At 52.5% G+C, this 16,823-nt stretch overlaps 2 protein-coding genes and 1 long non-coding RNA gene across 4 annotated transcripts in view; all 3 read left to right on the forward strand.

Moving 5' to 3' along the window:
• Positions 1 to 9,037, forward strand: part of URB1 (URB1 ribosome biogenesis homolog) — a 41,785-nt gene extending 32,748 nt beyond the window's left edge. The window contains exons 31-39 of one of the 2 annotated variants that reach the window (XR_002043689.3): positions 2,638 to 2,798; positions 3,168 to 3,279; positions 3,568 to 3,674; positions 4,208 to 4,351; positions 4,988 to 5,097; positions 5,668 to 5,844; positions 6,180 to 6,421; positions 7,163 to 8,129; positions 8,352 to 8,441. Coding sequence is in view for 1 of the 2 variants with exons in the window: in XM_010391395.4 (XP_010389697.3) it covers positions 2,638 to 2,798; positions 3,168 to 3,279; positions 3,568 to 3,674; positions 4,208 to 4,351; positions 4,988 to 5,097; positions 5,668 to 5,844; positions 6,180 to 6,421; positions 7,163 to 7,762; positions 8,352 to 8,560 (1,862 nt within the window). In the remaining variant the exon portion in view is untranslated. Of the gene's footprint in view, positions 1 to 2,637; positions 2,799 to 3,167; positions 3,280 to 3,567; positions 3,675 to 4,207; positions 4,352 to 4,987; positions 5,098 to 5,667; positions 5,845 to 6,179; positions 6,422 to 7,162; positions 8,130 to 8,351 lie in introns of both variants that reach the window. The other variant, XM_010391395.4, reaches the window with a different exon arrangement.
• Positions 9,038 to 10,744: 1,707 nt separating this feature from the next.
• Positions 10,745 to 12,941, forward strand: LOC120410258. The gene is made up of 2 exons (XR_005602275.1): positions 10,745 to 11,267; positions 11,316 to 12,941. It is a non-coding gene; the product is annotated as an uncharacterized LOC120410258 (long non-coding RNA).
• Positions 12,942 to 14,127: 1,186 nt separating this feature from the next.
• SCAF4 (SR-related CTD associated factor 4) overlaps positions 14,128 to 16,823 on the forward strand; it is a 31,027-nt gene continuing 28,331 nt past the window's right edge. The window contains 1 exon segment of the mRNA XM_039554595.1: positions 14,128 to 14,245. Within this exon segment, the coding sequence (XP_039410529.1) occupies positions 14,216 to 14,245 (30 nt within the window). The 5' untranslated portion in view covers positions 14,128 to 14,215.

A 16,823-nucleotide genomic window follows, 5' to 3' on the forward strand; every position in this document is an offset into this window, starting at 1 on the left:
GACTGAATTGGCTGGAGATCTGGCCTGTTACAGGCTGTGGTTATAGAACAGGGAAACTTCAGTCAACTCATTTTCCACCAGACAGATGGGCATGAGGCCAGTGTGTGTCACAAATAGGCTCTGAAGTATCAGCAAGTTTCTTGTCCGACATGACTCTGCTTTGCACATGTACATCCCTGCTGTGCTCCACAGACACACTGTCCCTGGAGAGAGCCCTCAGGTCAAAAGGAGACAAGAACCCTAAGGGATTTCCTAACCAGCTCTCTCCCTGTGTGGGTTATGCTTAAGCACTGTGTAGTTACTGCTAGATTTGGCTTTCCATAGCAATAATTTAGGAAGCAATTGGCAGGCTGTTAGTGTCTGTCAGTGAAATCACACAGTCCTTTGTTCACCCAGACCCCTGCAAGTACAGCACCTGTTTGGGTGTGCTTAGCCTGTCCTTAGCTATGGTTTGAACTGCTCTGTATAATCCTGGCAGCAGGAAAAGAACTGTCTTTAAGTCCTCAGAGGAGAAAAGGAACCAGAGCTATTTGACATTTTGCAGTTGAAGGTTCTTACGCATTCCAGTTAATGCTGGGCCTTTGAGGGGCACAGGGATGAAGAACATGGACAACTGGTGTCTTTGGAACCTAGTGTTGATAGCTGGAAAAAGGATGCTCTGCCAGCAACACCCACCCCATGGAGGGAGGGATTTGGTGTCTGTGGCAGCCCCAGCAGCACTGCAGCCAGGTGGTGGCTGCTAATGTGGGAAGCACCAAGGCTGAGGGAACTGCTGCACATCATGTTCTTGTGGAGCTGGAAAGACAGAGGCTATCCTGAATCTGAACCTGGAGAGGAGAAAAATAGCCCTCTTAGCTGCTCCACAGAGAGTGAGAGTCTGTGTCCTAAGAGGGGCATTTTTAAAGGGCCCAAGTGGTTTAGGAGTCCACGTCCCATGGTGCTCATAAACCATGTCAGCTGCTCTTGGAATTCCCAGTTCTTTATTTATTTGCTCTTTGTACTGGCTGCACAGTGCCGTCTGAATTTATAAACATGGACTTCTTGCACGGTGTTTAATGCTCGCTGAGGAAAAAGTAAGTCTGGAGTTGGGCAGATAGCAAGTTCTATCTATCTTTAGCTCTGATAAGCATCTTGTGGAAAGCTTTTCCATCCTGGTTCTCAAGGTCCCTGAAACAAGCTGTATGTCAGACATATAATTAAATTGGGATTTTTTTTTAATAGCAGCTTGTTATTTTATGTTAGTTGTTGAATGCACTCTCCAGGGTCAGCAGGATGGAAAATATTACCACTGCATGTTTTCAGTAAAAAAAAGTTTTCCAAATAAATCTTCCTGTGGACTGCTGAAGTGAGAACCTTGGATTTCTTTCTGTGACCCTACTCCACGGCGTGAATGGTTAGTGCACATCAGCAGTTCCCCAGACCTGCAGCCTGAAGGACAGCCAGAGTGGTGACTCTGGGACAAATGGCAGTGGCTGGTGGGGAAGTGGAGACCCTGCTTTACCATGCCCATAACCAGCAGAGCTGGGTAAGAAACTGCCAGGCATGCAGTTGAGTTTTAGAAGTTTTAGCAGTTGAGAAAAGAGAGAAACAGCCCAGGTGCTGGTGCAGGGACAGAAATAATCTGTGATTTTTTTACATATATATATATAGATATGTATGTACACACGCACCCTAGTTTGTGTGCGCAGTGATAGGGGAGGAAATCGGTGGACCAAATGTAGGTACTTGGCAGTAAGATTGCAGCCCCTTCTTAAATAGGAATATTTGTTTCTAGAAACTTCCTCAGTGACCTTCAGTGTGGGTTGCAAGAAAATACATTGATATTATTGCTAAACTCACAGTACATTTGTAGCTGGTGAAATACCACTGAGGTGCCATTCCTGGAGATAAGGTGGAAGTTTCGTACCAAGTCATTTCTAGCCATCAGTGGGTAGAAATGGCACAAACCCTTCAAAACACACAGGACACAAGCCCTGAAAGGAGAAACTCCAAATCCTGGTGGCAAAGTGCTGTGGAAGATAAGTGTTACATTGGAGGGTGTGTTTCCTGTTGGGCTGTTTTCTGGCCATTGCTGGATTTTGTTTTACCCAGAAGGGCTCGGGGTACAGCTGAGTACTTGGCTCAGAACAGGCCTACCAGCAGAGTCACTTGTGCCTGCACAGGGACAGCTGCTGTGGTTTATGGGCTATTTGTGTGTTATTCTCCTGCCCTTTCTGTTACAGAAGCTTTTTAGTGCTGGTCTTTCAGGCACCCAAAAATGCTCTGGAGAGATGAATTTTCCTTCTTGTTGCTCTTTGTACTCAGCTTTCCAAAAACAGTGAGATACAAGATGTCTTTACAGAATTTACCCCTAACTTTGCATGGCCTAGCAGGCAGGATCATCTCTGTCCCGCATCAATGAGAACAGCCCCATGAATTTCAGCTCAGGTAAAGAATTCCTGTTCAGAGTGAATTGCCAAAGCCTTTTATCAGCTGGAGGAGCCTTCAGCATCTGCCGAGGTCGTAGTTTGTGAGGGTAGAGCCAGAAATGGGTGCTCATGAACAGAAATGTTAAGGATTATAGTGCTGTTACACTGGGACATGTCAGTACTAACACACTGGGTGCTTTCTGTCTCTTTTCCCCCTGTCCCCCCACAGAGTGTGTGGTGGCATGTCACAAGTTTGTGGAAGTTAATGCCCTGGGTCTCACAGTGGCTGCCCTCAGCAGCTACGACTCCAACATGAGAGCGGCTGCGTATTTTGTCCTGGCTTCCTTCCGCTCCCATCTGGAAGGGGCTCGCTTTCGAGAGAAGAGCCAGGTAAGGCTCAGCTCCGTTGCCAGTTTGGCAGGTGAGACCTCGTGGGGCATGGACGTGCGTTGGAGAGATGTTGCCTTGCTCATCCATCTACATGCATGTGGTGAGAGAGCTAAAAGCAGCTTTTTATCCTCTCTCCCATCGTTTCTCCTCTACTGCTTTGTGTTTCCTCCTGTTATAATCAATGGAGAGAGAAAGTGGGAAATGTGTTTTAGAAATTCTTAGGAATTTTGTTTGTAGGAATGGAAATCTTGATGGAATTGATATTTGACCTACGGCCTGTGAAATGTCCCAGAAGCTGATTTATGTATTCATGCTCCTGTTGTGTTCATTTGGGCTATGGTTCAGGCTTCTCTCCCTGGGCTCTTGCAGTTGCTGTATCTCTTGGATGCTGTGCAGAATGGAATTGGGCAGCCAAACCTCAGGTTCACCTTCTCCCTGACCCTCTACATTGCTCGTGTGGCACAGCAGATCCTGAAGCCAGGTACTGGAACTTCCTGCGTGTGTCACTGCGAGGGTGAAAGACAAAGCCATGAGGAATGCTGATCTCCTCACCTGCTTTGTGCTCATTCACTCTCGACTGAGCTTTTCATTCTGGGGAAGAAAAGGGGAGGGATGGGCAGCAATATCAGAGCAAAGGCCTTCTGCAGTTCCTGGGCTGTTCTCCTAGCTTGGAACACTACAGCACAGTACAGCTTCCATTTGTTGTTGTCCATGGTTGTGGATTGGGAACGTTGTCCTCCTCCACAATAACAGCTTTTTCTCTTCACAGAGGAGCACATGTATATAAAGGTAAACAGATTCCTTCTGTCACACCAGTATTTGGACCTGAGGAAAGTACCAGGTTTTTTCCAGCTTTTCTACAGTTTTGATTTTGAGGTAAGAGTCCCATTTTAGGTATCCAGTAATTCTTCAGAAATTTATAGTAAAACACCATAAAAATATAATGAAATCTCGTTCTCCCACAGGTGGTTAATTAGAGGCATCTTTGTTTTGTTTCGTGTTGGAATTAAAAATGTTATTTCTGCAGGATTTTTGTTGTTTTCTTAATACTAACACACAATGGGTTGTGCTGTGTGTGCTCTGTGAGCACAATAAGCAGAATGTTCTGCCCCAGCTAGTTTACGTTCATCTTTGAGGTTAGATTAGTAAGGTTGACTTCAACTCAAGTGTTTTAGTAACAGCAACATTTAAAATTCCGTTTCCACTGCATGTTTGGGCTGCAGACTGACTGTTCCTGATGGATGTTAGTGATTAAATTTGATAGGAATGGAAATGGAAAGGTCCAGAACAAGCCATGGTAAGCCCTGAGCTGGCACTCACAGGGAACCAGGGTTTTGTGCTCTTAGGAGCAGGTATTATTTGGGAATGTCTAAATGTGTAATAGTGGTATTTTTCTCTGTGGCTTCCAGTACAAAACAGAGCGTGAGTGGATCCTCAGATTTCTTGGGGAAGGGCTGCGTGACAAGCACTGCTATGAGCTTTATGACTACCAGAGGATTTTCCAGATCATTCTTTCCTTTTTCAACAGTCCTTTGTGTGATGAGGGCTCCCAGGTAAGAATTTAAAAAGAAAGCACCATGAAACCCCAAACCACAGCAGTTTGCATAGCTTGGAGATCTCAAGTACAAAGCAGAAAGGAGCAGCTGACTCTGCCTTTGCCCTCTTGAAAATCTGTTCCTTGTTGATTTTGTGTGTGTGTGGAGGGGGAAATAATTGCTTATGTCTAAACCAGTAACATCATTATCCCCTGAAACTGGAACAGGTTCCTGCCATCATGGAGCCTCGTGTGAGTACCGTGGTTTTGCTCCTACAGTCAGGACCTTTTCTTTTTTGGGGATCTCTGTTCCCCAGCCAGCACATTTGTTACCTGAACAGTGCTTCAGCAGGAGGGAAACTCATGTGCCAGGGCTCTCAGGTTTGGGGGCATCCACTCTGAGTATTTCAGGTATCAAAGCCTTGAACAAAAAGATAAAATTGTCTTGCTGCCTGAAGAGTTCTTGTAAGAGTAGCACCTGTGGTATGAAGCTTTGAAAGGAGAATGTCTTTTCCCTGGGGTTGCTGAGAGCAGGTGGTGTTCATTTTGCCTGGAAGTTGATCAGATACTGGTCAAATTGCCAATTCTGAGCTTGATAGTTAGATCCTGACTATTTCTGATTCTGTAAAAGAACAAGTTATATTTTCTGTTTCAGAGTCGTATTCTGGAGATATTACAAAGTGCTGCCCGTGTCACCAGAGCTGCCTATGAGCTGATACAGGATCACAGCCTCCTCACGTGGGTCTTGCACAGCTTAGAGAAAAGGTAACCAGAGAAGTACAGGAGAGATGGGAACAATTTTACTGCCCACAGTAGAATAATTATGTGACTGAGTATGAAAACAAGGGTGACAGACAAGGAGACAGCCGGGGGCACCAAGGACTGTGCTGGCAGAATTTGCTGAACTCTGAGGTGTCGCTTGTGTTTTTGAGAATAGAATCAAGATGCTTTCAGGTTGTGGTGGGAGGGATGATGGTGGAGGGGCTTCTTGGTTTGGAAAACACTTCCTTGAAAAACTGAGAAAGCAAAATGGAACCTTGTATTGGTGTCTTCACCTTTTAAATTTCAAGCACCCTCGGTTCGCATCCTGTGACAGGACCTGCTGCACAGGAAGTGGCACAGTAATGGATTTGAGCAGTCTAGAACATTCCTTCTCTCCTTGCCTCTCCCTGACACACACACAAAACCTCTTCTGCATAGAGTGCCCTGACACGTTGCGGCAGGTGCACCAAAAGTGCACTAGAATATGCCCCCCTGTAGGTGATGGACCAGCTCCTGGTGAGGATCTGCCTTCCAAATGTGTTTTTCCTTTTTTTGTTCTGTTTTGTTTTTCAGGTTTCTGGAAAACAAGGTGATAAATAAAATTATTTCCTTACTCCATACTCTGTGGCTAACAAATTTAGGAGACAAGAGAGAAAACAAGAGTCAATCCCAGGAAAACAGGAAACTTCTTCCTATTCAGCTTGTAAATGAATTTCTATATGTTTTGGTCACGTTAATCAAACATATTCAGTAAGTCCCTTGTTTGGTTTTTTATTTTAGTCAGTTTGCATTTCATCCTCTGTCCGGTTTGAACTTTTTTAAGGCCAGATGTATTTCTTTATCTCTGGTAGATTAATGCCTTTTGTCACCTTCAATTTGAATGTTGAGTAGTGAATTTGGATGAGATTTTTTTGACAGGAGGGTTTAGGTGTTTGTGTACATGGGGAATAAAGTAAACTTTGATGCACAGTTGCTGTCAAGTCCTATGTCCTTAATTCCTGGCCTTTCTGACAGTAAGGATTAAAAACTGTACTTATTAATTAGCATGCAGGAAATTATGTGGCACTTGTGTTGTCTTTTGACAGGACTAATGTAGATCTGGCCAAGCTGACTGAGTTCTTCAGCACCCTCAGCTCTGTGCTGGAATACCGTGCTGTGGTTGTTGAGGCTTTTAGGGAGATGAGGCGTTTCACGGTGAACGACAGCGTCCTCTCCAGCAGGGAGCTGCTGCTGCTGCTGCATAAGTGGAGCCTTGTCAGCAAAGACCTGCAGCTGCAGGAGGACCTGCAGGCCCTGGCTCAGAAGTACCAAAACAAAGAATTGCTCAGTAAGTGCTAAAATACTTCAAGGAAGGCATATTTTGTTGCAGCTGTTACAAACCAGCAGTACAAGTGAGGCAAACTTCTCTGGAAATAGTACTAATACCTTCTGTCAGACTGATGTAGCTTGAGGGAGGAGGAAAGGAAATGGAAAGCCATTTTTCAGATCTTCCTTGTGGTGATTGCTAACCTTAACACACTCTGGAAGCTGTGGAGAAACACAGTTTAAAACGGGAAAGAGCTTTAAAATGAAACAGTTGCAAATCTTGTGACGGGCTTTGAAAAATGGTATTCTTTAATGAAATCTTGAAACAAAAGGCCATGCCTGGTGGCTTTGTGCTCAAAGGTTTGAATCATTCTGCGTGTGGATGGGGATCGCAATAAATAGATAAAGCAAGTGAAAACTGAATAATTGACTTTTCTTGTTGTCATCAGTGTTTGAAGAAAGGAAAAATATAGCAGGAGTTGTGTGACTTCTCTCATTCTCTCTGTGAACAAAAAGTGCAAGGAGCTTGGGAGTGGGAGGTCTTAAAACAACACTGGTTTCCTGCAGCAGCAACTGCTTTTGGTGCACATTAAAGCTTCTGTAGGTGTGTTTAAATGTTCTGGATCAGTTAAGAAAGTATCATGCATTTAAGGAATACTGTAAAAGCTTTAGCTTTTCTAAAGTTTCTCTCACCCTTTAAAACTTCTCAGAAAGACCTTTGGAGTATCTGATGTGTGTTTTGGTGGTGGTTTTCTTCTTACAGAAAATATTAAAGACAAGAACAAACCTCAAGTCTCATCGCACGTGTATCGTTACACTCAGAAGAACAACAAGGTGGAGGAAGATGACACTGCGGCAGACCTGGAAGTGTCTGAGCTGGAGAAATGCAGAGAACATCTGAATTCCATCCTTGCCCATTGGGAGCCTACTTTCCCAGCACCACCCTCCAAACAGGGAGGGGAGACCCTGAGACCCAGCGAGCCCGGGGTTGAAGCAGTGGCTGTCACCTGTGCGTCCACTCATGTCGTCACTAAGTGGCTGGTGAGGTCCCTGGCTGAGCAGAGCCTCCTCAGGGAGCAGGATGTGTCACCAGCGCTGCAGTGGCTGCGGAACCGCGTCCTGCCGCACCCGGCAGCCGTGCGGGAGGTGCTCAGGGATGAGACACTGAGGAACAACCTCTTCAAGCTTTACACCCGGCTCTGCCAGGCCAGCAGCATCTCAGCTGGGCTCTCCAAGGAGCTTGGTGTGTTCAGTTCCATCATGCTCCAGCTCATGGAGGAGCAGGGCCTGGCCAGCACCTTCCACGAGCTTGTGAAATCCCTGTGCCTGTCAGCAGCAACAGAAGAGGATGTGAACAGGACAGGTGACTTGACTTGCTCTTATCACTCATGTGACGAGGCAATGGTGGGAGGAAGTAGGAAGTTCCATGGCTTTTTTAATCCATTTAACTAGTTTTCCCATATCCACCCAGGCTCATAGCTTCCCAAAGGAGAAGCTGTTTCTTTGGTGGGATGGGGACAGGGGTGGGCAGCACAGAGCATGGTCACACTGTGTGGTTTTCTGACAGTACAACACTCACACTCCCTCAAAGAAACTTCCCTTTCAAGGACTAAAATGGAACAAAAGGTATTAAAAAAACAGAACTCCAAGAGGGAAGATAGTCTGCAAGGAACAAGTCTGCATGGGCCTGGATGCTGATCCATGTGCTGGTCAATGGTAGCAGATGACAGGTCAGTTTCAAGCTGTTTTATTTAACAGGAAACTGGTTTGTTCCTTCTTGTGAGGAGGATCATTGGCTTTGCATGGGCAAAGCCACCCAGATTGTCCATCTAGGAAAAGAGTTAGGGAACTCTTTTAAAACATAGGCCTGGAGGTAAATGGCTTGGTTTGGTATTACTGCGTGGAAATGGAAGAATATTTGCTCTGATTTTTCTCTCGTCTCTCTTCCACAGCTGTTTCTGTATTCCTGACTTCCATTTACATCGGGGACATGTGGCTTGGAGCACAGGAGCCGGATATGTTACTTACCCATGTCAGATTAGTCTGCACTAGTGCAGCTTATGAATTACAGGATGACTTGGAAACTCAGACACGAGAAGAAACTATTATGTCTCTTTGCAAAAAAGTCTGGCTACATCAGGGCATTAATTCAGGGAACTAACCCTTCATCTTTAACGTTCTGTGCTCTGCCATCATCACTGAGCCATGAAAGCCTCCTGAGCTGTTCATAAAGATCAATATTTTATTAATGTGTGCAAACTCGGGGAAGATTTTATTCAACATCTCTCAGTGGGACATTAAAGCTTCAATTTCTTTCAAGAGGCTGAGACACAATATTACTTATATCATTTTTATTACAGGCATTTTTAACTTTTTGAAGAACCAGAAAGACTGTGTACATGTGTTGTTAAAATCCATCTTCTCTCCAATATAGGATGGGAAACAAAGGCTGCAGAGCTTCCTACAGTGAGGTGTAAGTGCAAATAAGGAGGAGCCAGAGGTTTAGTCATGATGATTTACTATTTCTTGAAGAACTGGGTTGATTTCATGATACCAATACCAGTAAGAATAGAAGAGTGAACTTGGGGATTGTGGTGGTCATCTTGGGTTTAAATTAAATGGCTTTTAAAAACATTTATATCAGAACTGGTCTCTTTTTATTTCCCTTTTTTTTTTTTTAATTAAAAAAATTTAAAAGCCCTGACCCATCACTGCTGCTGCAATGTGCAACCAGTGCCCATCTGATCACTTGGAACAGGTGAGAGATGGAACTAAACCCCAAAGGATTTGCTGCTCATTGATTATGCATGAGTTTTATTGGGAATTCCCTGTGAACTCTGATCCATTGTTCATGAATGTGGCCTTGAGGGTAGTTGAACATGCTCGTCCAGACTGGCACCCATGCAGTGCCAGAATGTGAACATTTGAAATGTAAACCAGGATTTATTAAATTGACTCACAACTGTGTGCTGTTCCCAGGTCCTTTGTACAAATTCTGCAGGGAAAAACCAGAACTGCACATTCCTTGTGACATGTATTGAATTTTTTGGGAGGATAAATAAAAATGAGATGCAAATTAGGGAATTGCTTCTAGAGCTAAGTATTCTTGTCCAAAAAGAGCCATCAGCTCTGTATCAAGACTTGAGTTAAAAATATTATTTCTTTAAGAAGCTGCATGCCTCTGAGAGGCTACGTTTTGTGTCATGTAGATTTCCTAGGGACTGACATCAGGTGGCCCCGAGTTCCGCCGAACCGAGCCGAGCGCCCCCGAGCGCAACGAGCGGCCCCGAGTTCAGCCGAACCGAGCCGAGAGCCGCCGAACGACCGAGCCCCGCCGAGTTCAGCCGAACCGAGCCGAGAGCCGCCGAACGACCGAGCCCCGCCGAGTTCAGCCGAACCGTGCCGACCTCCACCGAACGACCGAGCCCCGCCGAGTTCGGCCGAGCCCCGCCGAGTTCAGCCCAACCGAGCCGAGCTCCACCGAACGAGCCGAGCCCCGCCGAGTTCAGCCGAACCCAGCCCCGCACCACCGAACGACCGAGCCCCGCCGAATTCGGCCCAACCGAGCCGAGCTCCACCGAGCAGAACGAACGGGCCCGAGTTCAGCCTCGCCTCGCCGAACCAAGCCAAATCGAGCTCAGCCGACCCCAACCGCCTGCTCTCGTGACCATTAATTAGCGCGAGGGCAGTCACTGCCTAATGAACTCCTGCCCGACCCTGCAGTGCCGTCCGTAGCCGCGCGATGGCCGGGCCGCCCGCCCGCGGGACGGGGCAGCGGGAAAGCAGCGAGCTCTGGGTGTTTAACGTGAGGCGGCGGCCGCTTTCCCGCGCAGCGCCTGGGCCCGGCCGGCGCCGCCGAGCCGACGGAGGGTTGCCGAGTTCGGCCGAACCGAGCCGAGCGGCGCCGAGCGCAGCGCCTGGCGCCGAGTTCAGCCGAACGCCCGAGCTTTGCCGAATGCAGCCGAACGCTGCCGAACGACCGAGGTTTGCTGAATGCAGCCGAACCGAGCCGAGCCCAGCCGAACGACCGAGCCCCGCCGAGTTCGGCCGAACCCAGCCGAATGTTGCCGAACGACCGAGCCCTGCCGAATTCGGCCGAACCGAGCCGAGCCCCGCCGAACGACCGAGGTTTGCCGAATTTTGCCGAACCCAGCCGAATGTTGCCGAACGACCGAGGTTTGCCGAGTTAAGCCGAACCGAGCCGAGCCCCGCCGAACGACCGAGCCCCGCCGAGTTCAGCCGAACCGAGTCGAGAGCCGCCGAACGACCGAGCCCCGCCGAGTTCAGCCGAACCGAGTCGAGAGCCGCCGAACGACCGAGCCCCGCCGAGTTCAGCCGAACCGTGCCGACCTCCACCGAACGGCCGAGCCCCGCCGAGTTCAGCCGAACCCAGCCCCGCACCACCGAACGACCGAGCCCCGCCGAATTCGGCCCAACCGAGCCGAGCTCCACCGAGCAGAACGAACGGGCCCGAGTTCAGCCTCGCCTCGCCGAACCGAGCCAAATCGAGCTCAGCCGACCCCAACCGCCTGCTCTCGTGACCATTAATTAGCGCGAGGGCAGTCACTGCCTAATGAACTCCTGCCCGACCCTGCAGTGCCGTCCGTAGCCGCGCGATGGCCGGGCCGCCCGCCCGCGGGACGGGGCAGCGGGAAAGCAGCGAGCTCTGGGTGTTTAACGTGAGGCGGCGGCCGCTTTCCCGCGCAGCGCCTGGGCCCGGCCGGCGCCGCCGAGCCGACGGAGGGTTGCCGAGTTCGGCCGAACCGAGCCGAGCGGCGCCGAGCGCAACGCCTGGCGCCGAGTTCAGCCGAACGCCCGAGCTTTGCCGAATGCAGCCGAACCGAGCCGAGCCCCGCCGAACGACCGAGGTTTGCCGAATTCGGCCGAACCGAGCCGAACGTTGCCGAACGACCGAGCCCTGCCGAATTTTGCCGAACCCAGCCGAATGTTGCCGAACGACCGAGGTTTGCCGAGTTCAGCCGAACTGAGCCGAGCTTCGCCCAATTCACCCGAACCGAGCCGAACGTTGCCGAATGACCGAGCCCTGCCGAATTCGGCCGAACCGAGCCGAGCCCCGCCGAACGACCGAGCCCTGCCGAATTCAGCCGAACCGAGCCGAATGTTGCCGAATGACCGAGCCCTGCCGAATTCGGCCGAACCGAGCCGAGCCCCGCCGAACGACCGAGCCCTGCCGAATTTTGCCGAACCGAGCCGAGCCCCGCCGAACGACCGAGGTTTGCCGAGTTCAGCCGAACTGAGCCGAACTGAGCCGAGCTTCGCACAATTCACCCGAACCGAGCCGAACGTTGCCGAACGAGCCGAGCCCCGCCGAATTCGGCCCAACCGAGCTGAGCGCCACCGAGCAGAACGAACGGGCCCCAGTTGAGCCGAGTTGAGCCTCGCCGAACCGAGCCAAATCGAGCTCAGCCGACCCCAACCGCCTGCTCTCGTGACCATTAATTAGCGCGAGGGCAGTCACTGCCTAATGAACTCCTGCCCGACCCTGCAGTGCCGTCCGTAGCCGCGCGATGGCCGGGCCGCCCGCCCGCGGGACGGGGCAGCGGGAAAGCAGCGAGCTCTGGGTGTTTAACGTGAGGCGGCGGCCGCTTTCCCGCGCAGCGCCTGGGCCCGGCCGGCGCCGCCGAGCCGACGGAGGGTTGCCGAGTTCGGCCGAACCGAGCCGAGCGGCGCCGAGCGCAGCGCCTGGCGCCGAGTTCAGCCGAACGCCCGAGCTTTGCCGAATGCAGCCGAACCGAGCCGAACGCTGCCGAACGACGAGCCCCGCCGAGTTCAGCCGAACCCAGCCGAATGTTGCCGAACGACCGAGCCCTGCCGAATTTTGCCGAACCGAGCCGAGCCCCGCCGAACGACCGAGCCCTGCCGAATTTTGCCGAACCGAGCCGAACGTTGCCGAACGAACTAGCCCTGCCGAATTTGGCCGAACCGAGCCGAGTTCGGCCGAACCGAGCCGAGCGGCGCCGAGCGCACGTGCGGCCCCGAGTTCAGCCGAACCGAGCCGAGGTTTGCCGAATTCAGCCGGACCGAGCCGAACGTAGCCGAACGACCGAGCCCTGCCGAATTCAGCCGAACCGAGCCGAACGTTGCCGAGCAGGCCGAGCGTTGCCGAGCGGCGCCGAATTAGGCCGAACTGAGCCGAGCGCCACCGACCAGACCGAACGATCCCGAGTTCAGCCGAACCGAGCCGAGCTTCGCTGAGCCGACCGAGCGGCCCCGAGTTCAGCCGAACCGAAGTGTCTCGCCGAGCCGAGCCAAATCGAGCTCAGCCGAACCCAACCGCATGTTCTCGTGACCATTAATTAGCGCGAGGGCAGTCACTGCCTAATGAACTCCTGCCCAACTCTGCACTGCCGTCCTTAGCCGTGCTGAAAGGAATGAGAGGAGGTGTCTTTTCAAACAAGACAGTCATAAACCCAGATACCGATAGGTGAAAGAAGCAATGGGAGGAACCATAAATTCCATAGGAATTCCCCTAATGGACACAGACTATTGCTCACCCAAGGCCGTGCTAAATTCCTGGACTTAGAGAAAAAGGACAGAGACACAAGAAACAGAAGCGGGTGGGGGGTATGCACATTAGAAGGGGGTCTGTATTAGGCAATTCGGGAAATCTGTACCTCTCAAGTACCTCTGCCCATGGGGAAGAGAAAGGGAAATGCGGCCGAGAAATTAGGATAAAAAAGGAAGCTGCGTCCTCCATCAGCTTGAGAAACCCCATGGGAAATGCCCCATGGCCTCTCCCTTTATTCGAATAAAGTTACAGAACTCCTCTGTCTCCTTTTTGGATATAAACCTCTGGTAGTTGTGGATTAATTTTCCTGACAGTGCGATGGCCGGGCCGCCCGCCCGCGGGACGGGGCAGCGGGAAAGCACCGAGCTCTGGGTGTTTAACGTGAGGCGGCGGCCGCTTTCCCGCGCAGCGCCTGGGCCCGGCCGGCGCCGCCGAGCCGGCGGAGCGTTGCCGAGTTCGGCCGAACCGAGCCGAGCGGCGCCGAGCGCAGAGCCTGGCCCCGAGTTCAGCCGAACCGAGCAGAGGGCGGCCGAGTTCAGCCGAGGTTTGCCGAGTTCAGCCGAACCGAGCCGAGCGCCGCCGAACCGAGCCGAATCTGGCCGGGTTCAGCTGAACCGAACCGAAGTCAGCCAGCCGAACCAAACCAAGATGGGCCGAACTCATGAGCTCAGCCGAACCCGGCCGAGTTCAGACGAACCGAGCCGAGCCCAGCCCAGCCGGACCCAGCTGAACCCAGTCGAGCTCAGACGAGCCCAAACGAGCTCAGCTGAACACATTCCAGCCCAGACGAGCCGAGCCCAGCCGAAGGGAGCCAAACCCAGCCGAGCCCGGCCTCACCACAGCAGCTGCGGCCTGCTCTGAGGGGCCGAAACGCGGCGCTTCTGTGGCGTGTCGGGACAGCGGTACCCTGCCAGGGGTTTGGGGCAGTGGCAGCGGCTGAGGGCACGAACTTTGCCGGTGCCGCCATTGTCGCCCCGGCGGCGGGGGTGGCGCTGGCATGGCGCTGGCGCGCGCGCGGAGCGGAGCGATCACGTGGTGCTCGCCATCCCTCCTCCCCAACCTCTCGCGTGGGCCGGGAGGAGGCCCGGGCGATCCCGGCGTGCACCGCGTTCCCCCCCCCGCCCGTCGCGCGGTCGGCCCGGGCCGCGCGCTGCCCGCGAGCCCCGCCATGGCCGCCGCCATCATGGCCGCGCCCTGAGGGCACCGACCGGCCCTGCCGCGCCGCCTGCCCGCCCCGCCCGCCGCCTTCCCGCCGCCTTCCCGCTGCCTCCCGCCGCCAGCGCCGACATGGAGGCCGTGAACGCCTTCAACCAAGAGGTGGGAGCCGGGGGGCGGGCGACGAAGCGCGGGCCGCGGCGGGGGGGGGGGGGACACACGGCGGCCGCCATCGCGTCTCCCCTCTCCCCGCGCTTCCGGCCGGGACTGCTCCCGCCGCCTGCGGCCTACGCGGAGAGCGCCCGGCCCGGGTTTGCCGCCGCCCGGAGAGCGGTACTCCAGGGGAAAATGGAGGCGAGCGGGGCCGGGCCGTTCAGCGGCCGCTCCGCGAGGCCCCGCGCGGGCCGGGTCGGGCCTGCGCGGGCGGGAGGCGTTGAAGGGTTCTTTGGGCCTCCCCGGCAGCCTCCGTTCTCTCGCTGCCCGCCTTGGTTTCCTCCTGGCGCCTCCGGAGAGCGGGATCCCGGAATCCTGGGCCGGATCCATGTTTCCAGGGGTTCCCAGCCGGGCTCGCTGTCACGCGGCGCCCCCGGCCGTGGGTGGTGTTGTTCGGGAGCTGGGGAAGCCGCGTTTCGGGACTTGCGTTTCCCGGCAGTGGCTTGGCGAGAGAGCCGCGGTGCGAGGCGGCGGCGCGGGCAGAGGCTGCAGAGGGAAGGAGAGCTGGGAGGGGGCTCATCCCTGGATGGGAACGGCGCCTGGGTTGGGACTCAGGGATCGATCCCAGTTCTGGGACGGGACAGGTTGGAAAGCGTTTACTCGCCTTTCGTACCACACAGAAGGTCCCTCCCTGTCTTCTTCTGATAGGGTTTGTTTGGTTGTTTTTTTTTTTTGTTTTGTTTTGGTTTTTTTTGGTTTTTTTTTTATTTTCTAGTGTGCTGAGAGGAGTTGGAAGCAAAGCGGACTGTGGTTGTTTTTTGCGTAATGTACAGCAAATCAATTCGGCTTCTGCTGTATAAAGGTTTTGACACGTGACTTCAATATGATTATTAATTACTGTTAGTTATATTTCTGCCTCAGTTGGGCAGTGTGGCTTTGCAGACCCTCCATGGACAGAAAGTCACTTAGAGCTGAGCCAGAGCCTGTTCCCAGATTCGTGTTGAAGGCTGGGTGGCTGTGCCTGCCTGTTGAACAGAAACAGGAGAAATGGCAGCTGCTCCGTGTGATGGACTCAGGCTGTGTAAGGTTCACTCTCTGCAGGGGCTTGTCATACATGCACCTGAGAATGCCCTTGTCCTTACCAAAACTGTGCAAGTACAAAGGGAAAAGTGAATAGCAGGCACTTCCTGTTAATGGTTCGTTTATTTGCCTGTGTTTTGGGGGTTTTGTGCAGCTCTGAACCAGTGGTATGGCAGGGTGCAAATCCACCTTCCCAAAAAAATTAAAACAGCACACGTGTGCCATTTTCAGTGTTGATGTAAAGAGGGAGCAACAATTTTCTTAATGACCTGCCTAAATATGAACCATGGTCCTGGCAGAGCATGGCTGCCTGACAAACCTGAGTGGTACAGGCAAGTGCCCAGTGCTTCTCAAACAAGAACCTCACTGCTTGTGCTGAATGGTGACTGCAGAGAAAAAGTGGTGTTTCTTGGGATCCCATGACTAATCCGTGTCTTGGAAACGGACATGTTTTGATCCGTACCTCTTCCTCTCCCATGTAGGAATGGTGGGATGCTTTGCTTTGATGCAGTTAGAAATACTGGGTGAAATCCTGCTGTCTGGCTGCTGGAAGAGCAAAGCACTGGGTTTCAGTTGGATCTCAATTCTGGGGGAGAAAACTGTACTTGCTAAAATCCCTGTTCTGCAGTCCTTTGTATGCCTGAGTGCTTCTGTAGAGCTGCTGGTGTGCAAAGCAGCACATGAATAACTTCAGGGGCTGTTTGGTTCTTGCCCTTTTCCCTCTCAGGAGCTGTGTTTGTGGTGTTGTGCAGGACATAAAGTCCAGTTCTCACACCGATTCCTTCCCTCTTCCGCATGTGTTGCCTGGAGCTGCGCATGCAAAGCGGCGCAGGCTGAAATGCAGCGTGGGGAGGGTCAGATTTACAGGCAGGTATTGTTCATTTCTGGGCCTTCTCAGTGAGAGAGCAGTTGTACCAAAGGTCTGGGTGTTGTTCCCAGAGTGGTGGGGATTGCACGGGCTGCTCAGCCTGGGAGGGCTCGTTTGTCTGTACAGCTCTGCGCTGTGAAGCTTTCAGAGGTGCCACTCCCAGGTCACTGAGGAGTTAATTCTTTTATTGGGAGGGAAGCAGCTTCAGCAGTGAAGATGGGGGCAGCCACAGAATACCCTAGAGGCCCGGGATTCCTGCACTTGCTTGCTGTACAATGCCACTGTAGCCAGGGAATTGCAGTTTTACCATGGCAGCTCCAGCTGCAGTTTGGTACTGCGCTTCCCACGTGTGCTAGAGGTGATTCCCTTCTGGCTTTGCTTCCCTGGAGGTGGCACCTGCCAGCTCTTTGCCGCTCTCTCCATCAGGTGGTCCCATCATTTGAGGTTTTTTGGGTGGGTTTGGTGTTTGCGATTTCTCGGGTGATGGGAGACCCAAGTCCAAAGCATGGCTGTAAAACAGGTGTCCTCTAAGCTGTGGGGTTGGTGTCCCCTCTTGGACAGAAGGGCTTGGGGGGGGACAGAAGTGAGTTTGGCTCTGGGAAGGGGTGGGAACTCCTGGGTTGCGTAATTCCGTGGTGT

This window comes from Corvus cornix, chromosome 1 (genome assembly GCF_000738735.6).
Source record: "Corvus cornix cornix isolate S_Up_H32 chromosome 1, ASM73873v5, whole genome shotgun sequence".
Taxonomy (NCBI): domain Eukaryota; kingdom Metazoa; phylum Chordata; class Aves; order Passeriformes; family Corvidae; genus Corvus; species Corvus cornix.